This window comes from Toxotes jaculatrix, chromosome 12, assembly GCF_017976425.1.
Source record: "Toxotes jaculatrix isolate fToxJac2 chromosome 12, fToxJac2.pri, whole genome shotgun sequence".
Lineage (NCBI taxonomy): Eukaryota > Metazoa > Chordata > Actinopteri > Toxotidae > Toxotes > Toxotes jaculatrix.
In genome coordinates, this window is record NC_054405.1 from 26,234,137 (window position 1) to 26,259,187 (window position 25,051).

General features: G+C 46.7%; 4 protein-coding genes and 1 non-coding gene across 9 annotated transcripts in view; 3 read left to right on the top strand and 2 right to left on the bottom strand.

The window, feature by feature from the left end:
• The first annotated feature begins 1,275 nt into the window (after positions 1-1,275).
• Positions 1,276-2,253, top strand: LOC121190317 (odorant receptor 131-2-like). Its single transcript, XM_041050945.1, has one exon. The coding sequence runs from the start codon at positions 1,297-1,299 to the stop codon at positions 2,251-2,253; it is 957 nt and encodes a 318-aa protein (XP_040906879.1). The 5' UTR covers positions 1,276-1,296.
• Positions 2,254-7,466: 5,213 nt separating this feature from the next.
• Positions 7,467-12,928, top strand: dub (duboraya). Of its 2 annotated transcripts, none has more exons than XM_041052371.1 (7): positions 7,467-7,593; positions 9,834-9,923; positions 10,585-10,653; positions 10,863-10,934; positions 11,020-11,250; positions 11,583-12,110; positions 12,323-12,928. In XM_041052371.1, exons 1-7 carry the CDS (start codon positions 7,588-7,590, stop codon positions 12,341-12,343), a joined length of 1,017 nt encoding a protein of 338 aa, XP_040908305.1. In that variant the 5' UTR covers positions 7,467-7,587; the 3' UTR covers positions 12,344-12,928. The 2 variants fall into 2 exon arrangements, with proteins under 2 accessions (XP_040908305.1, XP_040908306.1); XM_041052372.1 differs by having other exon boundaries at positions 10,866-10,934.
• A 3,371-nt stretch (positions 12,929-16,299) lies between these two features.
• guca1d (guanylate cyclase activator 1d) lies at positions 16,300-22,396 on the top strand. The gene is made up of 5 exons (XM_041052359.1): positions 16,300-16,494; positions 18,576-18,725; positions 19,915-20,002; positions 20,609-20,724; positions 22,301-22,396. Exons 1-5 carry the CDS (start codon positions 16,300-16,302, stop codon positions 22,394-22,396), a joined length of 645 nt encoding a protein of 214 aa, XP_040908293.1.
• Positions 16,846-16,918, bottom strand: trnaa-agc. Its single transcript has one exon. It is a non-coding gene; the product is annotated as a tRNA-Ala (tRNA).
• Positions 22,199-25,051, bottom strand: part of alg8 (ALG8 alpha-1,3-glucosyltransferase) — a 6,269-nt gene continuing 3,416 nt past the window's right edge. For all 4 annotated transcript variants that reach the window (XM_041052353.1, XM_041052355.1, XM_041052352.1 and 1 more), the window contains exons 7-13: positions 24,825-24,928; positions 24,514-24,634; positions 24,142-24,281; positions 23,762-23,901; positions 23,442-23,539; positions 23,297-23,369; positions 22,199-23,168 (exon numbers count right to left, since the gene is read on the bottom strand). In XM_041052353.1, coding sequence (XP_040908287.1) covers positions 22,943-23,168; positions 23,297-23,369; positions 23,442-23,539; positions 23,762-23,901; positions 24,142-24,281; positions 24,514-24,634; positions 24,825-24,928 — 902 coding nt within the window. In that variant the 3' untranslated portion in view covers positions 22,199-22,942. The remainder of the gene's footprint in view (positions 23,169-23,296; positions 23,370-23,441; positions 23,540-23,761; positions 23,902-24,141; positions 24,282-24,513; positions 24,635-24,824; positions 24,929-25,051) is intronic.

Below are 25,051 nucleotides of genomic sequence, written 5' to 3' on the forward strand. Positions count from 1 at the left end.
ACTAAGCCTCTCCCTGTACAAGTGTTTAAGAGTGTTTAAACCACTTCATACTACTTTATGTCTTTAAAATCTTTTTAAAACATAAGGCACCATAGTGCCTATGGCGTGGGCGGCTTACACATCTGGAAAGGCACCATCAAAGCTGAAAAGTACAGAGAGGTTCTATTTTTTAATTTTATTTTAATTAATGGCACCTCTCACTTGGTGAAAGAGAAACAGCATTTCTATTTTTCTGTATGCCCTGCACATAGAGTGAACTGACAGTAAAATCTTTTGATCTTGATCTCTCTCCTGGCTGTGACCATGTCTCAACAGGAGACATAAAGTGCAGCATCTCTGAAGAAAAAGGATCAAAACAGCTTTTGTTTATGAGCGATCTTATATTAAATAATGCCACTGAGTAGTACTGCTGTGGGTGTGGATCATCTTGGTGAGTAACAGGCCTTACACAAGACATTCTGACCAATTATAAGGCTAATGTGTTAACATGGGGGGCAGAGTGGTACCCGTGAATTCAGGAAGTAGTCCTCACAAGGATGGGCAAGGTGTACAAGGGTCCATGTCTAACATGCTAGCAGATCCTCGTCAGTTTTATAGGTAAATCTGTTGCTAACCTACAAATCACTGCCAGAGACTCAAACTGAAATAAATGGCCCCTGCACATGGTCACAATCTATTAAAAGCAGTAACATCATCCTTTCACCCTCACAACAACCAGGAGAAAAACTCCAAAGCACAAACAAGACACACTGAAACGTGTACACTGCTCTCACCACCGAAACCTTTCCACATGCAGCCAACATCATGAATTAAAGTTCATTCTTGTCAGAGGGATTAAAAGAAATAAGCCACCAAGAGTTGCTCCTGTTTGTAAAGGCTGTGGTATAACTCTGTAAAAAATCTGATGAACTCCAAAAAGGAATTTGTTAATTGTGCTGTGCTCATCAACAGCATCTCAGAAATACACAACACATAAATAATACCACGTACAAGCGGAACATGACACAGACCAGACTATCATGTGTTCATGTAGTGTCATGAAGTGGGTTGGAGGACTGAGCTCATATATAGTGTGTGAGGACAGACGAACTCTGCAGACCAGCTCTGCTCACACCATCATCTAACCATCAGCACAGGGAAAACGTACATGGATGATATTCTGTTCTGCATATGAACCTAACGATGACATGTCTTCACTGTATTCAGAAGGCAAACTGGAAAAAAAGTGCTGTGCTTTTATGCTTCAATTACATCAACAGGTCTGTGTTTATTTTTGGTCTTCAATGCTTCTCTAAAATGTCATATCCAAACCAGTCGCAGACTCTCAACGTCACTGGACAGCAGCATCAGGGGTTACTGGAGAGAGTCTTGTTTACCACTCTGATTGGAATGCCATGCTGTGTGTTTCTCTTCATCAATGGGATCATGTTATTCACCCTGAGGAGTAAACCAGTGTTTCGTGAAACCTCCCGTTACATTCTCCTGTATAACCTCCTGTTTGCTGACACTGCTCAGCTGGCATTTAGCCAGTTACTGTACATAATTGCTGCTTGTAGAATAATGCTAACGTATCCTGTGTGTGGTGTTCTCATTATTTTTACCAAGCTCACAAATGATATCTCTCCTCTGACTCTGGTGGTGATGTCTCTGGAGCGATATGTAGCTGTGTGCTACCCACTGAGGCACGCTACCATCATCACCGTCAGAAACACAGGGGTGGCTATCGCTGTGGTTTGGGCCATTAGCTTGATAAATATCTGCATTCGAGTTCTTTTGCTGTTAAATTTTCCATTCAAAGACCTGGAGAGCCTGGTAATGACAGACGTCTGCTCCGATTTACAGATGGTGCTTGAGCCAATAAGTGATCATTACGACAAAGCCTACACTTACTTTCTGTTTCTTTCAGCCACTGTTGTGATCATTGCCTCCTATGCTGGTGTGATGGTAGCAGCCAGGTCAGCCTCCACAGACAAAGCTTCGGCTCATAAGGCTCGTAACACACTGCTGCTGCATCTGGTGCAGCTGGTCCTCAGTCTATTCTCAACCATGCACAGCTCTATTGTTCAATCACTATCAACAATCGTACCAAGGTTATCAATTGTACGTATCAAGAGTGTTTTCTATGTGGTTGTTTATATCTTGCCCAGATGTCTGAGCTCTCTCATCTATGGGCTCAGAGATCAGACCATCAGGCCTGTTCTCCTGTACCATTTATGCTGTCGACTGACACTCAGCCGTCCCAGCAAAGGGTGAGGTCTCACCCCAAACTACAATTTAAGCATTATTTTCAGAGAATATAATGACCTGGGAGCAGCACGGTGGTGCAGTGGTTAGCATTATTTCGGGTCGGCACAGAGTGCATTTGAATTAAAAATGTAGTTAGTTCTCAAAAAAATTTAAATGTTTGTAATTGAAATAAGTAAAAGGAATACAATATTTGTATGCAGACATAATCTCTGGCTCATTTCACTGTATTTAATAAATAAAAGCAACCCCACTACAATGAGTCCTCAGGCCTGTTACATGACATCTTCCTTTTGGCATCATTACAAGAACATTTGGAGAAATGTTACCACCACCTTACCACAAAATGTGGGTCAAACATGCTTCAGCTGGACCTCAGCACGGTGACAGTGTGCATGTTCATGCTGTTCACAGCCTCCACAGAATCATATGTGGTACATTGTATCTATAAAGACCAAATTTTACAGTACAACTGGTGAGAACAAGCTGTTTTTGTGCTGAATGTTTCAGTGCAATTCCTGAAGATGTGACATGTCTGTTATCCAGACTTTCAGCCTGTTTATTTCTGACAGCTTGTTATCAAAGAGCCTCTCTCCCACATGTTCTAATTTATAAGAGCGTTCTGAGTCTCATCAACACTATTCCTACATACCAGGAATGCAGACATACAATTTCCATTGCTCAGCTTTTAAGCTTTTAGCTCCACCTACCTCTAGCCGACTGTCACTGCAGCTGCTGCTGGCACCATGATGTCCCCGATGAGTTGATTCACAAACAAATCGGAAGTCCTGTGGATAATTTCAGAGAGAGATGTCCGTTATGTAAATGTTGAAAGTGAGAGCCCTGAAGAATTGCCTTAGTCTTAACATTAATATGAGGCATTTCTATCAGTCTACTGTCATGTTAGTTTTATTTTTATTTTATTTTAGTATTAATGTTTGCTAATTAAGCAGAGGTGAGGTCTGCTCAAACTAGTTTTATCCCATTTTAGCTTATTTTGATCTTTCACTTTATTTTAGTATTTTTAAGTAAAAGTAAAAGCAGCAAAGTACAAATACTCTATGTGAAGTTTCACATTCAAAATGTCACTTAAGTAAAAGCAGATGTGTTTTTATATATCATATTATTTGATTTAATAGATGCATTCATATCTATATAGCATTTTCACGTTTAGAAAAGTGAGTGAAATTTGAATGAAATAAATGAAATGAGTAAAATTTGTTTACAATCCACCACTATTCTTTTTTACATTGCCTTGTGGCATCCTGCTTTAATGCCTTTTTACATATCACAGTAACATTTACGCACCTCTGTGTATAATGCAATACAGTTCAACAGCACCACAAACTACAGTGTACACAATAACCACACAGTTGAATCCACACGTTTTAGCTAGCTGTACAGTTACAAAACGTCCACATAGCTAATGTTTTTACTTACATGTTTAATCTCTTCATCAAATGACCTGATTTCCTCCATCTTCTTCAATGCAAAAGGAGAATACCTCATAAATAAAGAATAAAGAGCAGCAATCAGGGTTACATCTGGCACTGGTCTATAAACCGCTGTTTGGAAGCCTCGAGTTTGGCGTTTCACGTCGCCATCTTTGTTTTTGGAGCCAGAAACTACCATATTTAGACAAGGGGCGGGGTTGGGGAGGAGCTAAAGGCAGGTCAGAGTGTGAACGCGAGAACAATCTCCACGCCCACCTACGCCGGCAACCTGACTACTCTCCGCTACGCCCATAGACTGAATAAGACATGGACGTAGCACCCGTGACGTCACCCACTGGTTTGGGGGAATCGGTTTAGTGACCAAACCATGGGCATCTGAGCTGCGCCATGTTGGATTTTAGTGGGAGTGTACTTTCTATATTTAGCGGAGAGGCGGTTACTGTACGGGTCAGCCGGAGTCCGCCGGCCGAGAACCCGGCAACTTAGCTCGGAGCAATATTTAATATTTACCGGTTTTCACCGCTGCCTCCACCCACTATCCACTTACAGTTACAGCAGCACACAAACCACAGCAGCCGCTGACTGACGGAGCTGCTCTGTCCATGCAATGTCGGACTTTTTAAACAGAAAAATGAGACGTAATAAAATTGTAGCCTAGTAATCCCACAATAAACGGACTCTGAGAGCACGGAACACACCGCAGCAGCGTTCCTAACATTAGCTGCTCCGGTCCTCTATCTGTATCAGCAGCGACCAGAAATCGGAAATGAAGTCATGAGCCAGCGGCAGAATATGCTAATACATGCTAATTAGCGCAAACATCCAGGTAAAATAGTGAGAAATTTACTTACCGAAAAAACTGCAACACAGACTCCTTCGACGGTCGGTTAGTACAGTCTACACTACAACAAGCCATACTGTCACAGAAACCTATCCGAACATTGGCAAACAAACACGGACACTGCAGCCCGTCAACCGCTGGAGGTAGCCGGAGGCCTCTGGATGTAGCCGCCTAGCCGAGCCGATGCTTTAGCAAAGAGCTAACTGCCAGTGTCTATGGGGCTGTCACTCAACGTAACCACGCCCTCATTTATGTTCACGGAGGTGGAAACTATCAATAAAGACCAAAAACAAAAAATGTACCAGGCTGTAAATATGTTTTTTTAGGCTGTAAAGTTCGCTATTTTAACATGGGGGTCAATGGAGAATTGCTCACTTCTGGAGCCAGCCCCCAGCGGCAGCTGACCGCGGAAATGATCCTCACTGCTGAAACCTTCAACTCACCCCTTGGTACTGGTGCAGGTCTTCAGCTTGTGTACGTCCTCGTCGCGGCTGAACAGGAACGTAGTGCGATGACGTCGACGTCGCATCACGTGATCACACACGGGCCGGGGGGGGGGGGGGGGGGGGCGCTGAATAATAATAATAATAAACGAATGCTTGGTCTCCAAGTGGCGAAGCAGCTTTGAAGGCTTCATTGCCTCATTACAGAGCCGGTCGCCGCATATTATGCAGAGCGGGCTTGGTGCGTGGGAACAACCTGTTGCAATAAATCCATATTTCATGTAGGACTCCCCGTATTGTCTGTTAAATGCAACTTTCTTTTTCTTTGAAGTCGTAGGCTCTTCTTCTGTCTCCTCACTGGCTCTTTTACCCTGCGCAAAGAAACTTCCCAAAGACGTTTGTTTTTTGTTCATTTTGCTAGCTTAGGGGTTTCAATTTAGCGGTATTGTATTATGTTACCGGCCGGAGCAGCCCCTTTAAGAAGGTAGCGGATGTAGGTAAGACATGTGACCGAGGCAAGCATCTTGACATGCATCACGAGTGAGCCATTGACAGATGTAGCGGAGAAAATCCGGTCATTTTTCAAAATAAAACATCTTTCAGAATCAGATAATAAATAAAACGGAAATAATGTAAGTTATGCTTTCTTTGACTGACTCGGTGGTGCGTTCACTGACTTGACAGCTACTCTGGACGTTTAACCACAAAATGGCAGCACAGAGCGCTCTAACCTGAGGCCATGACGGGTCTGTTCTCACTGAACTTAGAGAAAACACACAGCTGAGTTTACAGACACACGAGATAAACGAAATGTGCTGTGGAAAGATTTTTTAACCCTTTTTTTCCTCATTGTTTTCAGACTCCACAGGTCCCAGTAAAGCCCCAGTCAGGTCCAACAAATCCAGCCTTGTGTTTCAAGTCTGAAGTCATCATGTGTTGAAATTCCAAAAAGAGAAACTTTATTTGTGTCTTTCAAATAAATGTAATTGTTTGTTGACAGCAGCAGCTCAATGTCATGATCCAAAGGTTTTTCAGTAACACGGTTTTTAATCTTTGGGCTTGAGGAGGATTCAAAGTCATGTCAGGTCAAAAAGTGCAGGTAAAGTGGAGTCATCAGAGACCTGGACTGGAGTCTGAGTCCAGTCCAGGTCTCTGATGACTCTGTTACAAACACATTTTTGGTTAAATATGAAATGCGTTTTTTCTCTTACTGAAAGAAGCCATGATGTTGCGTAACGTCTTCCTGGTCACATTTCCGGTGGCATTAATCACCTTATAAGGTTTCCTCCTTCAAAATGCCGCGTTCTTTTTTTCCTGTTTGCTTCACTCCTCCCTTCCAACCACGTCCTGTGTTTCTGTCAGAGGACAAACTGCCAGTGTTGATTGGTCAGAAGATAAACTGAGACACTGCTGAGAGGAGGAACAGTTCATCATATGAACACAGACTTGTTTCTGTTTGTCTATCAGGAGCTTTAAAAACTGTTTCAGGTCCCAGAATGTTACCTACAAGAGGAAGCTTCCTCCATTCCGAACCTCATTCACAAATCACTCGTTTTAGTTGCAGAGCTCCAGCCCTCAAATTCAGCATGAATGTGAGTTTGAAGCAGCCGTGAGCTGGCGAGCGCTCTTCAGCTCAGAGGCAGAAGTGAAGAAACTCAAAAGGAGAAATGAAAGAATAAATTCTCTGCTCGTGTGACTCAACTTCCCTTCAGAACAGAGGAGGCAACAACAGGCTGCAGGTTCCTCTTCAGCCACATCATCACACTGCTGATGAATGAGACCACCGATGCTCACACACAGGGTGGACAAAATAACAGGAACACCTGAGCTGTGTGGTGAAAGCTCATCAGGAGGAGCTGAGAAAGTTTCTGTCACTCGGAGATTCGAACGTTTATTGTGCTGCTGAACAAATAATCTGTCACTGAGCATGCCCGTCATGTAGAAACACGTGTTAATGTGATGCTCCACATTCCTGATGCTTCATGTCCATGAAATTCAACTTGCACAGAGATAATTCCTGACAGTGTCACAAACCTCTGGTGACCTGCTCAGGTAAACGAACTCACTGGCTACAGGTGAATCTCTCTATGAGCTGTTAGTTCCACTGAAGAGACACTGTCCCTCTGAACAATCTGTAGAGACACTGTCCCTCTGAACAATCTGTAGAGACACTGTCCCTCTGAACCTCTCAACAATCTGATCACGTCACAGGAGGCGTTTTCACTCAGGCGTCAAATATTTTCTGCTGCTCAACAGTAAAATCAGCTTTAATTAATCAGCAGGAAGCAGCAGAAGGAGCAGGAGACAAACAGAGACATGATGAGCATGTGACAGAACATGAGCTGCCGCCCCCCACAAACACTCCCTCTCCCTGTATGTGTATGTCTGTCTCTCTCTCACTATGTGACAGTAGTGACTTTGGCTATATTTAACCTGCAGGCCTCACTCTCTCTCTCTCTCTCTCTCTCTCTCTCCCTCTCCCTCTCACTCACTCACTCACTCTCTCTCTCTCTCTCTCTCTCTCTCTCTCTCTCTCTCTCTCCCTCTCTCTCTCTCTCACACACACACAGGACATAAACGCAGCTGCAGAGAGACGACGAGCAGGATGCAGGTAAAACTCTTCTGTTCTTCTGTCCAGTTTGTGTGTGTGTGTTGTTTTCTCTGTGTTTCTGTTGAATCTGGATCAGGCTGCATGTTCTCTGCTCTCTGGGTGTTTGTTGAACAGATGTGACAGATGTGCTCATGGAGCTGCAGGTCGGAGCTCAGTGTCGTCGGGTCACTGATTCCTCTGCTTGTGTTTCTGTTCTGTTGCAGTTTCATGAATTGCTGTCGTGTGAAAGTACAAATTTATTTCAAGAAATGTTTTATAAATATGAATATTTTCTGTTTAGCAATTTAAAAATCTGGTGACAATATTTATTTCCACGTGCTCACACAGTTGAGTGTGTGGCTGACATGTCAGTTGTTTCCCTCTTACATTTTATTTGAGAGCATGTCAGAACCGGATGTCAGAGATTTCCAACAGCACTTAAACACAGCACATATTTGTGGGTCAGAGGACATGTCTCACTGTGACAAACGTCTCAGACGTCCCCTGATAAAAAGCAGATGATCCAACACGTGAAACATGAAGCACAGATGCAGAAACACGGCTGAACTTTTCCTGGCTCATTTCCTGCTGTGACGAATCGACCTCAGACGAGCTGCTGCAGCCGTTTCCTCACGTTCGTTACTGTAACGCTGCAAAGTTCACGTTGCTGGTCTGGACTTTTAAAAGTCAAATAACCTAAAGAGCGACGTGATGGTCACTGACGCCTCGTTCATTCAAGTCTGAGGTGCAGGTTTAAAACCACACAGTTAAACATCATCATCACAGACACGTTCCTGTAACTGAAGCACAGGCCAGAGCTTTGCTAAAGGAACATCGCAGCATCTCTTTCCACAGAAATCTGCTGTTTTTTCATTTGTGGTGTTTTCCACTCGTAGCTTTGCTCTGATGTTGTGTGATGAATTTATCTCTTCAGTCGATCTGAAGCTGAGACTTTGGTCCTGTTCACACCTGGAGTTCACATCACTCACGTGTGATGATCTCGTGTACAGGCCACATGTTGTTTTAACCAGCAGCCTTATTAGTGTCATGGATGGATCACTGACCAGGCCAAACAGGTACAGGTGCACAGGTTCAGACCCGGGAACCCCGGGACCAGAACCTCTGAGCAAAGTGACCGTTCCTTTTTGGAAAGTCAGACGACCACACACAGGATCACAGATCCTTTACCGTCTGGGGGATCTGGTCCTCTGTAGCAGGGTGGGGGTCTGTAGCAGATCTGTGTCCAGGGGCCCATTGTGTGGCCCCATATGTGGAGTTACAACCAGCAGCGATCTACTGATCTTCTTTCAAATCAGAATATTGCATCGCCCCTTTTCTACGACGGCCTCCACCGTCAGGGTCAGGTATAAACACCTGACGTGAGCCCGGCCCTGACAGAGCTGATCTGTAGTTGTTGAAGGAAAACAAAAAGATAATGATTGTTAGTGATGCATTTTAGAAACAAAGTGATGTGAAGAAATCAGCAGCTGTGGAAACTCTACATGTACGAACAGCAGGAAGAGGAAGTGGTTTAACGGCTGTTTTTTCACTTTCTGCCTTTTCATGGGTCGACGACAGTGGGAGGAATGAACAAGACTGTGTGTGTGTGTGTGTCCTCCAGGCGATGTGATTTCATTATCTGTTGAATGTCAGCAATGTGAGACCTTCAGCTGAAATGGACATGGATCAAGCTCATGTCAACAGCTGTGTGTGTGTGTGTGTGTGTGTGTGTGTGTGTGTGTGTGTGTGTGTGTGTGTGTGTGTGTGTTTGACGGGGTGGTTGTTGTCTGATCCTTTAATAGACTTGTGCCGTCCTCGTGTGTTTGGACTCGTGGTTCTGAAGGTCAATACTGCAGTTCTGGACTGAACTGTTTTCATTGGTGGGAAGCCAGTGAGGGATTATGTCCCCAGATGGTACCTGAAGCAGCAGCAGCAGTAGTAGAGTAGTAGTAGTAGTAGTAGTAGTAACAGTAGTAGTAGTGGCAGTAGTAGTGGTAGTATTAGTGGACACACACTGGGCCTGGGGCTTCTGCAGGGACAGACCTACACTTCCTGTCCCTGTTGCCTCAGAGCTGTGTCTCTAATGAGCAGCTGCCTGACAACGACACTCACATTTCCTTCCTAACATGGACACAACGCTGCCACAGACAGGAAGTAACCCGCAACACAGGGAGGTATCAGCTACAGTACAGTAGCTTTACCTGTGTCGTTGGTATTTACTGTGGTCTCCTTCCTTCCTTCCTTCCTTCCTCCATCCTCAGGAGGAGGCTCCACGCCGGCGTTCTGTGGCTGAACTGGCAGGAAGGTTCACGGCCTCGGCTTCTCCACGCGACGCTGCTGGGAACGAAACGGTGAGTTCACAGGTACACGCGGAGTTACAGGAGTATTTCGGCTCTGAGGCCGCAGACGTGCAGCAGAAACAGGTACTGTGCAAAACCTGTCGCGCTGAAGCTGCAACATCCAGCGGAAACACAACAGTTTATACCGACACCTGAAAAATCAGCACAGGTGTTTGCATGACGGAAAAGTTCCGCTGAAAAGTGTGAAACTGATGCTCAGGCCCGAAGTTGAGTTCTTCATCTGTAATAACTGCCGCTGCTCAGTGACTTTATAGAATGAACCTGCGTGTTTATTCTTAACAAATACATTTGAAATCAGTTCTTAACTCTGGTTTTCATTCTTGCATTAGAGTAATGGAGTTTAATGTTTTTATGGTATGATGTAGTTTTCTGTCATGTTTGTAAATGTTACTGTACAGTGTGAATATTACACTGAAGCTTGATCTGAAGAAAATTGTGAATCAAATCGAAATCGCAGTATCTGCCAGAAAAATCTCAGATCTTTTCCTAAAATCGTTCAGCCCTGGTCTGAACCGTCAAACAGCCCTTTGAAGGCGTGAGGAGGTTCACTGCTGCTGCCACACTGGTCTCTGTTAGAACCGGTTAGTTTGTGTTAGTGCAGCAGTTTAACACTATATTTGTGTTTGTTTGTTTGTTTGTTTTGTTTTTCCAGGATAAGCTGGTCAGACGACGACCTCCCTGCTCCTTACAACTCCCCAAAACACATGGAGACGACCCGGAGGTAAGGTGCTGGGGCGCGAGGGGGTGGGGGGGGGGGGTGGGGGTGGGGGGTCAGTGGTGTGAACTGTTCTGTTTTTAACATTTACTGCCCTCCACTGTGCTGGTGAAGTCCAGAGACCGGTATCTCTGTGTTTCCTCCGGGCGCTGATAGATTTCCTCCTCAGGCTTTTAAAGTGTGTGTGTGTGTGTGTGCGTGTGCGTGTGTGTCAGCAGCCTCCAGGTGTCACCTCACCTCTACCTGCCAAAACCAAGAGGAACTCTGCTCTGATGGAGAAGATTCAGGTGAGTCCAGCTGGTTTCTGCTGCCCTCTGCTGGTGTGTAGGGAGAGCTCTGACATCGCTGTGACATCACTTCCTCTCTGTGTAGGCCCTCGCTCTCTCTCCCTCGAGCCAGCAGTCCTCTCCAAAGAGCCCTGGCCACAGGCTGCTGCTTCCCGCCTTCCCCGGCTCTGTCCCAGTAACCACGGTAACCACCTCGTCCTCTGTGACCCCCACCAGCCCAGTCGCCACCTCTCCACGAACTGAAGAGGAAGTCCCTGCCTCCTTTGAAGCCCCTCCCACCACGGCAGAGGGGTCCATCCTGTCCAGCATCAACAAGGTCAGACAGAGATTTAAAGGACTATTCCACTGTTCGCCTCAGGTCAAATCCACTGTTTTCATTGGTCCATTTCATGTGATGCATTCAGTGACCCATGACCAAATGTATGTAAATATCTGAGGTGGTGTGTTTAAGGCCCCTCAGACTAAAACTTTGATGATGTTGTTTACTTTCATTCCTAAAAAGTAAAGATAATGATCACAAAGCAACAACAACAAAAGATGCAAAACAAAAGGGGGTGGGGGGGGGGGGGGGGTGGGGGGGGGGGTGTCAGTAAATAAGTGATTATTAACCTCACCTGCTTGTCTCTGCTGTGATTGGTCCTTCTCCAGAGCCGACCTCGTCACTCCATCAAGCGTCGGCCTCCATCCCGCCGCCACAGGAAGTCCAGTAGCGGAGATGAAGTCAGTGTTGCTGATGTAGCAGACAAAGCAGCAGGAGAAGAAGGAAAGGAGGTGGAGGACAAATCAGACGAGACAAAGGAGGACAAATCGGACGAGGCGAAGGAGGACAAATCGGACGAGACGAAGGAGGACAAATCGGACGAGGCGAAGGAGGACAAATCAGACGAGACGAAGGAGGACAAATCGGACGAGGCGAAGGAGGACAAATCAGACGAGGCGAAGGAGGACAAATCAGACGCTCCAACATGTCCTGAGGAAAACCACAAAGAAGATCAGTCAAAAACTGAGCCTGGAAAAGAGGATGAGAAGGAGGGAGAGAACAGATCTATGGGAGGAGAGGAGGGAGACACATCTCCATCAGAAACAAAGGAGGAGGAGAAAACCTCAGGAGAAAAACACAGAGAAGATGTGAGTGAAGGAGCGACAAACCCAGACAGCACAGAGGAAAAGAGCGGGGTGATTCATTCATTCATTCATTCATTCTAATGACACATTTATTCAGCAGCAGACTGAAGCAACTTTATTTCTATTCTTTCTATATAAAGTTGACGTCAACTAACGGCAGTTTTCAAGTGATGAACCAGATGTTTCCAGAGAAACATCTGTAAACGGCCTCTGTCCTCGACACACTCAGTCAGAGCAGCTCTTTCCTTTTCTTTCTCCCACAGGAGACGAGGAGTCGGAGCTGAGCCCGACGCAGATTCAGACGTTTGGCCGAGTTGATGCTCTGCAGCCCTCAAGGCGTCGGGCGGAGACCCTGCGGCAGCGAGGCCTGAAGGAAAAGGTCTGCGTGAGACTGAACTCTGGACACCAACAGTCAGGAAACTCTGAGCTGCTGTTTGTCACCACAGCTTCTGTCACTGGTTTAACTGGGACTTTATCTGAAAGTCCAGGTTTAGTTCACCATCAAGTTCAGTCTGACAAGAAAATCCTGATGATGCTCGACTCGAAGCCTTTTTACGCTGGATTTGTTCCTTTTTGTACGAATTGAATGTGACGTTGTTACTGTGTTCACCTCCTGTTCAGAGCTGCGACTGATGAAGGTGATGATGATGATGGAGATGGTGTCTCTTTGTTTAAGGCACTGAAGCTTTTTCAAGTTGTGCAACAAACTGTGAAGTTTCATTTAAAACATTTTTAACAAGAACATTTTTTATTGTTTGAAACACGTGTGAAGAATCAGCAGGTGAAGAAGCTGTAAATTCTAAACTTTGAAGCCGGAGGCGTCACATGGGCCTTAAAGCGTGAGCTGAAATTAAAATGCTTATTTTTGCTAAACGTCTGTTTCTCTGCTCTTTAATGTCCTGACTCTGTTTTTCATTCATTTCATCTGCTGAAGTTAAAACACAAGACAAAAAGCATTAGAGGTCAAAGGTCAGAGTATTTTCAGCTTTCATGCGGTCAGATATCCAGCAATCACAACATCACCAACAATCACCAACAATCACAACATCACCAACAATCACCAACAATCACAACATCACCAACAATCACAACATCACCAACAATCACCAACAATCACAACGTCACCAACAATCACATCACCAACAATCACCAACAATCACAACATCACCAACAATCACATCACCAACAATCACATCACCAACAATCACAACATCACCAACAATCACAACATCACCAACAATCACATCACCAACAATCCCAACATCACCAACAATCACAACATCACCAACAATCACAACATCACCAACAATCACAACGTCACCAACAATCACCAACAATCACAACATCACCAACAATCACATCACCAACAATCCCAACATCACCAACAATCACAACATCACCAACAATCACAACATCACCAACAATCACAACGTCACCAACAATCACCAACAATCACAACATCACCAACAATCACAACATCACCAACAATCACAACACCACCAACTGGGAAACCCCTGCTGCGGAGCGTGGTGTTCTAACCAGACGCACTGACGGGGTTCGGTCGGGGGTTTGGTCTGGGCTCTGGGTCTGATGTGGCCTCTGTGAGACTCTGGGTTTTACCTTTAACTTTACAGTCGAACCACAAACGAACTTTTCTTCTTTTTATTGGTGAATAAGAAATTTCTTCTTTCTTTAGCAAAGCTGCAAATCAGAGGATTAAACCTTCACATTAAGCTTTAACAGGCTGAGCCCGACCGTGTCAACACAAACAGTCCACCTGACTGACGTCCTGACGTCTCTGTCTGAGAACATGTCACAGGACAGACACACCTGGCCAAAGGCCCCCAGGTAGCCTGGGTCTCACGCACCACCTCTGCATAATAAATGAGGCTCCTTCATTTTCACAGCCTGTGAAAAGGTGAGTTAGTGTTGAACTCTGCTCACAGTTTGGTGACAGGGATTTTGACAGGTCTCCACACAGTGACTCTTAATCTGCTGAGGGCCGGCACCTGGAAGAGAAGGATCCAGAAGGAGGTGCAGCGAGAGGAGGAAACCTGGCTGCTGCTGCTGCTCGCTGTGTTCCAATCTAAGTCTGGATAATCTGTTTGATCCTCTGATGCACTCACATCCAGTCTCACTGCTGCTACAAATAAAACAGACTGGCAGCAGAAGCCTGACGTGGCTGTGAATCTGAGCCTCACACAGGTTTCACATGCTGCTGAAGCTGAAAGGTGGTGTCCATCAAAAATCCGTTTGCTGCTGTCAGAGATGAGATGCAGAGCAATGTGGGAAACATGCACAGAACGCTGGATAAATTATTTTCAGGCTGATTTACGTCGATATTTTGTGTCTGGTACCAAAAGGCTCGTGCTAAAGAGACAGACAGGGACGGTAAAAAGCTGAGGGATTTCCTCTGACGGTGTCCTGATCAAAGCACGAGGCCTGGAAGTGCAGTTTAGGAGCAGCTTCATTAAAACACAGTGAGCGTGATGACAGACGGGTGACGGGCCTTTTCTTTATTTTCGAAACATTTTATTTGCCCTCTATCTTCTTACTCTGTGCACTACGTTGCATTTTCTTCATTTTCCACTGGGAGTTTGATTGTAGCTGAAGAATTTCCCTGTAAGGATGAATAAAGTTTTTTGGACTGATTGTGATGAATGCCCTCGAGGCTTCGGAGACGTCTCGGGCTGCTCTGACTCTCAGGTTCATATCTCTGTGGAACTGGAGCCAGATCAGATCCTCAGATCCTGGAATGAACAATGGAAACTTCCATCACACTGAATCACTGAAGTGAGTTTTCCACTGTGCGTCTAATAAAAGCTGAGCTCTGATTTATCCTGCTGGCAGGACGAGCTGCTGCCTGATCTGATTAACACACTCCGACATTGTTTCTCAGTAAAGCTGCTGATCTCAGATCTGATTTCAGTACCGAGATTTAAAATGGCTCATTTGAAACGTTGACCTTCTTTAAGTTGTCGTGTATCGGTCAGATGCTCTGTCGTCCTCTGATGTTGTCGTTCTGGGTTTAACTGGATCACTTCCAGGAACTCTGAGCCTATTAGAGACTGTTATTGACTGCAGTGCACTTCACAAGGTCAAAGGTCACAGTAACTGAGATGAAATGTTTCGATGTCAGCACAGAGGCAGGAAAGCTCAGACTCAGACCATCTGGACTCGTACGCAGCAAACGGACCAGATTCACTTCAGCCTGAGCTTCTGTTTGTTTTCAGCAGAAATCATCAGCTTTAAGCCGAGATTACAGGTCAACACGATCCTCCATCAGAGGACTCTCAGTCCACTGTCCCTCTCTCTTAGCTCAGTGTTTGGTCTCCACCAGCTCCTGAGGGAAACATCTGGCTCTTTAGCTGCTGAATGCTGCTCCGTGTTCAGCAGCTGCTCTGACTGAGGGTCTGCTGTTTGCTGCTCAGCACGAAAACTCTGATTTCCCTTCAAATGATCCCTGAAGTAGTTTGAAAGGTTCTTATTCACATGTTCTCAGACGTATAGTGTCTCAGTGCTGGAGGACGTATTCAGGTCCTTCAGTTACAATACTAATACCAGTAACAGTCCAGTGTCTGTCTGTCATGTCCTTACGTCACTGTACTGACTCACTGTCCACAGTGTTTGATGGGTCAGTTTTGTCCCGGGGTCCCGTCTGGTGGAAATGTCCTGTGTGGGCGTCACACTGAGGAACCTCTCCGTCTGATCCAGGTCTGTTATATAACCATCCTGCTTCCAGGGCTGGTCCAGCTCCCTCAGCTGAACTTGGCAGATAAAGCCTCTTGGCTCGGCCTCTGGCAGCAGCGCCCTCCGGCAGGGCGGCCTGAGCTCATTAGGAAGTTATTTTAGTTGTCTCCTTGATTCTTCCTTCAGGACCTAAGAGGGTTAGAGAGTCCTGAGTTTTGCTCTCTGCCTGCAGAGTCACTGCAGTGTGGTTGCCGACCGGCTCGACCGTCCTGCTGCTGAAGCCCGCTGGCCTCACCAGCGACGCCACGGATATTTAACCTTTTTGACTATTTAGAGGATCCAGGACAAGGACTGTAGACCCCTAACAAGCTCTTATTGTCGTCTTCAAACACCGAGCATCGGACAAGGCCTGAGTGCTTTTCCAGTTTCTTTAGATAAAAGCTTTTTCTCCAGTCTTCATCCTCTCACAGTGACAGGAAACTTCTTCTTCTACTTCTATTTCTTGAGGTTTTCTCTGTCTTCGCCTCGGTGCACCGGTTGGACTGCACCCATGGGGAACCACGGCTCAAACTTGGACGACATCCTGGCAGAGGACATGCACCACTGGTACAACAAGTTCATGCGTGAGTCTCCGTCAGGTCTCATCACGCTGTTCGAGCTGAAGGCCATCCTGGGCCTGAAGGGCATGAGCGAGGACGCCAACAGCTATGTGGACCAGGTCTTCTTCACCTTCGACATGGACGGGGTGTGTCTCACACACACACACACACACACACACACACACACACAAAACAAGGTTTTAAAAATAAAGGCTCTGAATTAAATGTTGTAAAGTAAAAGTAACAAGTCCTGCGTTTGAATCCTCTTCAAGTAAAAGTTCACAACTATCGTCAGCTTCGTGTAGTTTTTCCAGTGTAGTGCGGGTTCAGGGCTGTGACTGACAGGAGGGCCAGTTAAGTTTAAACTTTATTGATCCCTCCTGGAGAACACACACAAGCATGCACAGGCATGATGCTGGCGCTCCGATCTCCGGGCGGTCCAAAGTCCAAAGCCGCACGCTGACCTCGCTGCGCCACGGCCGCCACAAAAATACAAGTGGAGGATGCGGGCATCGATCCCGCTACCTCTCGCATGCTAAGCGAGCGCTCTACCATTTGAGCTAATCCCCCTGCGGACAGAAGCTCCAGCTGCAGAGTCACACATGCGGACAGTGTCTCAGTTTAAAACTCTGATCATACACATCAGATCGGATCTGAGCCTCACACTCATCCGCCCCGCCTCCTGCCTGACTGCTTCCAGTTCTACACAGAAACTTTATCGTGTTCACACTCAGGGAAATAAAGTCGCGACTTCATCCAGCTCTGCACTGAGGCTCTGATGTGGCAGCCTGACAGACCCGTGATCTCTGACTGTGAGAGCGCTGTAAATAAAGTTCTGTGGGTTTGAACAAACAGCATGAGTCTGTATGAGGACACGCTGGATGGTTTCTGAGGGCTGAAGAGGTTTGAAATGACCCGACGAGAGTCCGACACAGCGGAGGACAGAGGAAGGTTGGATCAGACCTCAGACAAACCGGAGACTGTCGCCGCGGTCAGCCGCTGCACGGCCTGAGCTTTCTGCCTCATGTTTATACTTTATTCTTCTTCTGTGTTTCAGAGGGAGAATGTTCCACTTTTTACTACTCTACATGTGTCGGAGAGCTGCGGGTACCTGTTACCTTCAGTGGGGCAGGAAGGACACAGTCCATGTTGGTTGGACACCTGCTCTTCTCTTTATCACCTAAAACAAAAAAGAATGTATTAGAAACGGATTCCTCTGACATTAAAGGACCAGTGCAGGGTTTAGTGGTGTGTGACGCTGCAGAGTGCTCCCCCCCTGCAGAACCCTGCAGAGCCCTGCAGAACCACGCAGAGCCCTGCAGAACCCTGCAGAACCCTGCTGGTTCCAGCTTCTCAGGTGTGAACATCTGAAGTTTTTTCGTTTCATGTAAAACTGAAAGTCTTGATGAAGCGACGAGCTCAAAAATGAAACTTTGGCTCATCAGGATGAAAAACACACTCATAACTTCGTACTTCTATGACTTGCTAGACTTTTCTGGAGCTTTTAACTGCAGCTCATGGTTTTCCTGTGTGAGTGAAGTTTGCTCTGGTGTGTTCAAATGACTGGCTCAGGCTCAGGCACTGAGGTGTGACTGAAAGCTTCAGTAAAAGGCAGTAAATGTAGAAATGTGCTGCTCCAGGTTTTAAAAACGATCAGTCACAGCTTCAGTCTGCTGAGTGAACCAGGACAAAGATGGCTGAGGCACAACTTTCATCGGCTCTCTGACTAATGGGCTTACAGCGTTAGCATGCAGAGCTATTACCCCTGCTGTGTGTGTGTGCACGGTGAGATAAGTGGATTGAGAGTGTGTGGTGATGAAGTTCAGTGAGGATGTTCTGAGAGCTCAGGGACCGGTCAGAGTTTAACTGCTGGTTTCTTATCGCCGGGTGCTGATCTGAGTCAGGACGAAACCGGAACCTGCAGGTTCACTCGGTCTGGGTCAGTCAGCAGCGTTTCCTGTTGTCCAGGTGTTTGTCTGTGGACAGAGCTCTGCTGAGAACACCTGGACACAGCTGATCTAAACCCATAAACATGAACAGAGCGAGGACAGAGAAAAGGTTTGACCAGAGGCTTTTAACATGTGTGAATCATCATTCTACAAAAACCAAATCTGTGCTGATCCCACACAGGTTCGACCCCCAGGTTCACACTCACCACAGAGTGTGAATGATAAGGTGAGCTCGGTGGCGCCTCAGCAGGTTTCATGTCCCTCTCTTCTGTCTGCAGGACGGTTACATCGACTTTGTGGAGTACATCGCAGCCATCAGCCTGATGCTGAAAGGAGAAATCAACCAGAAACTGAAGTGGTACTTCAAACTGTTCGACCAGGACGGCAACGGAAAGATCGACAAAGAAGAGCTGGAGACCATCTTCTCTGTGAGGAACACACAGCTCACAAACACTGACAACAACAACGTTCAACACAAACACACAAACGAGTTTCAGGGCTTCAGTTAGCCCTCGAAAAAACAAAAATCGGAGGTTCAACAAAATAAATTTAGTGTGTGAATGTTATTTCCAGCTTTTTACTAATTATATCAAAAATAAATCATGATTTAAAATCTGTCATGTTTTCCACAGTCTGAACACACAACGGAAACGCTGTGGACATCAAGAAACAAACTGCGAATTCATTTTCTGTCAATCGACTAATTAACTACTAATTAACGACTGATTAACCTGCTAATCATGTCTCAGCTGCTGTTGCCATGGCGATGAAAGCTGTGAGAGTAACTGAACACATCCAAAGCTCAGGGCTCAGTTTCCTGATTCTCTGAACAATAAACTGAACATGATTGATGTTTACACTGTTTAACCAACTTTAAATATTCTGATGTGAAATAAGATCAACAAACAGCTGCTGATTTTAACTCCACACATCCTACAACACATCAGGTCCCTGGTCTCACACACACACACACACACACACACACACACACACACACACACACACACACACACACACACACTCTCTCTCTCTGAGTCAGCTGAGCTGGAGCTGCTGCTCCGACACCAACGGGGCTGGATTAGCTCTGAAATTAGACGAGTGTTAATCTGCTGAATGAGCTCAATCTCACCGGAAGCTGCTGGAAGTGGGACAAACGAGTCCAACCCAGTTTGACTGGACGTCAAACCAGTCTGAGGAACACCAGAGCCCAATCTGCTGAGGAGCGTTTAACCCTCCGCAGCCCAGACTGTGGAGGTCAAATAAACTGTAAACTCCTCAGAAAAACTGAGCCATAATTAAATGTTGAAAAGAAAAAGGAAACTGAAAAAGTTCCGCCGGATATCAGAACGATGACCTGACAAAATAAAACTGAATTTAATGTAATTTAAAATCCTGAAACGGAAAATAAATTTTAAAAAAAAAAGCGTGAAGGGAAAGTGAGAATGTAAAGCTAAAAATGATAATAGCTTATTTTCCATTTTCTCCATTTCCCCTTTTAAAATCGAAGCTGATCCTCCAGCGTCCATCGTTCAGAAATAAGTGAACAAACGTTTGTAAACGCGCTGCCTGTTTGTATGATTCCTGTCTAAGTCCGGTGGTATGTGTCTCCCCCTGCAGGCCATCCAGGACATCACACGGAACAGAGACATCGACCCCGAGGAGATCGTCTCGCTCATATTTGAGCGGATTGATGTGAAAGGCGAAGGTACAGAGAGAGGAGCAGTTCCTGAGTCTGACAGCGGCTGAGTCTGACAGCGGCTGAGGCTGACAGCACCTGGGGCTGACAGTACCTTGGTCTGACAGCGGCTGAGTCTGACAGCGGCTGAGTCTGACAGCACCTGGGGCTGACAGCACCTGGGGCTGACAGTACCTTGGTCTGACAGCAGCTGCCGACTTTAAAACCTAAAAATCTAAAACCATTAACCTTAATGGTCCTGCTGCTGCTGCCATCATTACCAGTACAGACAGTGGGACTCCAGCTGGCTCACCCTGCCCCACAACTGAAACCACAAAACAGTACTTGCACATGTGGGCTTGTTAGCTTCTTAGCATGCTAAAAAGCTAATAAGGATGACAGTGTATATGGCTAACAGGCTAACAAAAGAGAAAGTGAGTTAAACAACCATCTTGAGCTTTAGGCTCCGTGAATAAAGGAGTGTGGAGATCACTTCATTCATCAGTGGTTAGGCAGTGATGCTGAATCCAGTTTACGAAGAGTGTGAACAGCTGAGCAAACAGAACATACATGAACTATAAAAAAACCACTCACCCCTTATAACCATCAGCTGTCCTTTGACCTTTGACCCCTCAGGTGAGATGACTCTGGAGGAGTTCATTGAGGGAGCCAAAGACCACGATGACATCATGGACATGCTGAAGAACCTGATGGACCTGACGCCGGTGTTGGTCATCATCGTGGAGGGCCGGGCGGGATGAGAGCACGGGGCCCGAGCTGCACCGAGACAAAGACTGACTGAAGCAGAACCCCCCTCCCCCGCCCCGCCTCCTCCCATCAGAAGGCAGAAGAATCAGCCCTCACCCTCCCTCAAAACAGAGGAAAGACTTGCTCTCCTCCCTCAGTCTGCTGCTGCTTTCTGGTCAGAGAGAAGTAGCTGGAGACAACAGGTGCTGAAAATCTGAAATTGTGATTGGCCGTCCAGCCTCCGTGCGTCCAACTGTCCCGTCCCGCCCCGCCCCGCCCCTCCTCGTCTCCAGGTATCAGGGAAGGAGGAGGAAGGAATGATGACCCTGATGACTTTCGTGGCTTCCAACATCATCTTGTCGTGTGCTGGGCGTCGGAGCTCAGCGCAGTGATGATGCTGAACTGTGTCCAGGAGCTGATCTGATCTGTCCCATCGGGACTCTGCGTCAGATCATCTGATTCGATAGCAACAGATTTCAATCCAAATTTTATTTAAACTGGGGTTTTTTTGGCTGCTTAGACATTTAAACAGTTTTAATTCTCAAAGCGAGGCTCTGAGCAGAGCATGCTGGGAGTTTGCCCTGGCCTTTGCTCTGAAGCTGCTGATCCTCTTAATGCTGTAAAAGGTTCAGCAGCCTGAGCCATGACGGAGCAGACTGAGCGACTCAGCCGCCGCCTGCAGGCTGGAGGAGGAAACACAAACAAAGGCTGGAAAACTCTGCCTTTTAAAACATTTCAAAAACACACGGACGTAAATTCACGTTCCATCTCTGTATTTAAAGACAACCTGCTCTGTCAACTCCTCTGACACCAGGCCAGTCCAGAGAGCCACCCAGGCCAAACCAGGCCACACCAGGCCAAACCAGGCCAAACCAGGGCAGGTCTAACGGAGAACATTTAAGCATCTGATTACATGGTTAGGTCACTGGAACGTCTAATGAGCCCAGACTGGATTAAAACTAATTTCTAATTTTTTAAAGGAGCAGTTCAACGCTTAGTGAAACGTCTTCTAACTCGTCTTTACGTCCTTTAACTCAGCTACGATGTTTTAGGTTCAACATTTAGGTAAATCCTCTCTTCGGTCTCCACCGCTCCTCATGTCTGTGGAGTCTCTGCTCCAGACGAGAAACAATCCGGCCCATAACTTCAGCTGAACGCCATGAAATCATGTGATCGAGAAAAAGTTGAAATCCAGCATCTGAAGGAAATTCAAACCATTTCATTGATTATTGATTAAGATGAAAAACTGACTCTGGATCAGGCCACACTGGGAGTACTGTGATTCATTATTGCACAGAAATCAAACCTTCATTTGTTTGGTTTTAATCTGAAGGAGATTTGGACGCAGAACAACATGTGAATGTTGATTTTTTATTTTGTCCTTTCACGGTGTAGTTGTTGTTCGCTCTGTGTGACTGGTCTCTTATTTTGAAGTTAAAGGAATGTACTGAATGACTTGAGTGTTTTAAACCTTTTTACTTTTATACAGTGATGAGTGAGACAAAATCAGGATGATGAAGGGAAACGTTTGAATCTGTCTGTAGAGTGAAACCTGATCCTGATCCGATGGTTAGAGCAGAGGAGAAGAGGAAAGAGGATCTGCAGCTTAGTGTCAGCGGACGCTTCTTATTGTGCAATAGAGATTTTACAGAGAAAACGTGTCCTGTAAAACACTAAGTCCATTCTAACCAATCATGTTTTGTGTTGCCTTATCAATAAAGTTTTTAAACAAACTGCGTCTTTAATTTAAACTTTGAGACATCAACACAAACCAAACAGACCGTGTGTGTGTGTATGCGTGTGCGTGTGTGTGTGTATGCGTGTGTGCGTGCGTGTGTGTGTGTATGCGTGTGTGTCGCAGTAAACACGGTCACATACACAAAAACAAGTTCAAATGTCTTAACATTTAAAAACAGAAAAACAAACATCACCATCATCAGCTGTGTCTCAGTTCTACTTTGGTCACATGATCTCTCATTAAAAACGTGCAGTGGTGCTTCACACCCACCTGGTGTCTCGAGGTGACTCAGTCCTCCTCCTGTACCTGAGCTCACCTGTGCTGGAATCTGGTTTGCTGAGCCTGTGATGTGTTGAAAATGCTGAGTGAGGAAAAAAGACGGCCACGTCCCCCTGACTGATCTGACAGTGAGCAGTCAGTGTCTCAGTGTGCAGGACGGACGTAGGTGTGCTGGGGATCTGTCCTCTCAGGTACAGGACAGCGTCTCACGGCTGTTTGGGCTTCTCTTCCTGCCTCAGCAGACTGACGTACAGACGCAAGAAGGAGTAACAGACACCCACAGAGCAGTACACCGAGGTCATCAGTAGGGGGAGGAAGGGCAGCTTCTGTTGCCACGGCGACAGAGGGAAGACGACCTCGCAGGCGACAGCGACAGCAAACAGACCGGACAGGTAGACGACCTCCAGGGGATGGAGCAGAGCCCGGCGACCACTGAGAGGACAGAGTGAGTAATCTGATTACTACAGGAGAAGCACACACTGAGAACACGGCGACGACTGATGAGCGAATGAACAGAACCACAACGTTTCTCCACATTTTTCACTTTGATGCATCTTTACCTGAAGAGCTTTGTCAGAGCAGTGAACGAGTAGATCGTAAACATCATCATCAGAGCGACTTTGACGAGCAGCTCTGCAAAACATGACGAGTCACAGTCAGATCCACGTCACGTGACCTCAGCTCTGAAGGTGTGTGGCGTTTTACCTGTGGGGGTGAAGAGCAGCGGGAACAGGGAGTAATGACCTGTGGTGGTCAGAACCAGGAAGATCCCAGCATCCTCTCTGCTCTCAACCGCCAGGATGCTGCAGGAAGAAAAACAGACAAATGTCTCATGTCCCAGCAGCTTCCGTCCACCTTCATCTCCTGTCAGAGCACACCACGTCTATACGCAGAACGCGACATCGGCCACAGATCAGTGCGTCACTGTCCATCGGCTGCGCTTTGGCTCCACCTCCTCCCTCGTGCTATTGGCTGGGAGTTGGCATTAAGTGAGCTCTGTGTCAGTGGAGGAGTCAGCGGCTGACCTGAGAGGCAGGATGGCGATGAGGATGGCCTTCTCGTGGACGTGCCAGCCGAAGATGAAGGAGCCCAGAGCGCAGAGCACCAGGCAGCGCAGGAAACCCCGAGCACCGCAGGGACGCCACCAGATGGACACCACCGCTGGCTTCAGAGACGCAGAGTCAGAGAGAGAGACAGAGGACAACAAAGAAAGGTTAACGTGTCCACACCGCCATCAGGTCTGAGGACTCTACGTGAACTCGACGTGTTTCTTTCACCTTCAGCGTTTGGATCAAACAGCTCATGAAAACGATCTGTTTCGATGCGTCGCCTCCATATTTAACTGGACCGGACACAGAACGGCAGAGAGCTGATCCCAGCTCAGTTACAGTTTGATCCAACTCACCAGGATGGAGAGCAGAGTGCAGACGAGAGTGACGGAGGGCGAGATGGAGGGGAGGGCCGCGTGCTCAGACTCCTGAACCAGCCCGCCCGTCATGGAGGCTCGGGGAAGCTCCGTCTCCTCCAGCAGCTTCAGGTGAACACCTGGCAGACACACGGACGGTGCAGCAGACAGAACAACATTCCGGGTCAGCGTCCCAATCAGAGACGAGCTCTGGCAGAACCACAGGGAACTAAACCTGTCAGCAGTCCTGTGACCAATCCCCCTCCATGAAGCTTGTTCAGAGTTTAGCTGCTAATTCAACTTTTTTATCTGTAAACACACTCAGGGAAAAAAGCTGATCTGACAGGGCGTGCGGAGGAGGCGGAGTCTCACCGAGCATCACCAGGCTTTTGTCCAGCACGTTGTAGAGGGCCCAGATGTTCGGGGCCCAGTAGGCATGACAGAGGCCCCGCTTAAAGGGGAAGAGACGGGACAGGACCTGAGGGAGCTGACCCTAAAACAAACACAACACCATCAGGTCTGAGGAACATCAGGGGACAGTAAACGTTCATAAACAATCACCAATCCAACCGCTTCCTGCTCCGCCTGGACTCTGGACGCTCTCCGTTTGTTTACGGATTACTGGATCCGTTCAGGGTCAGTGTGTGACTGAGTGAATGCTGACAGCGTGAGACTCCACTCACCATGACAACGAACGGGCCGAAGGACAGAGCGCAGACGGAGACCACGATGCTGCCGAGAGCCAGGAGACGCGTCAGACTGAAACTCCTCCACCTGAGAGAACCGTCTGCAAGAAACACAGAAAACAAACGCACCCGGTCACTGCTGCTACAGACACAGCAACAAACAGAACAGAACAGAACAGAACAGAAGAGAACAGAACAGAACAGAACAGAATAGAACAGAATAC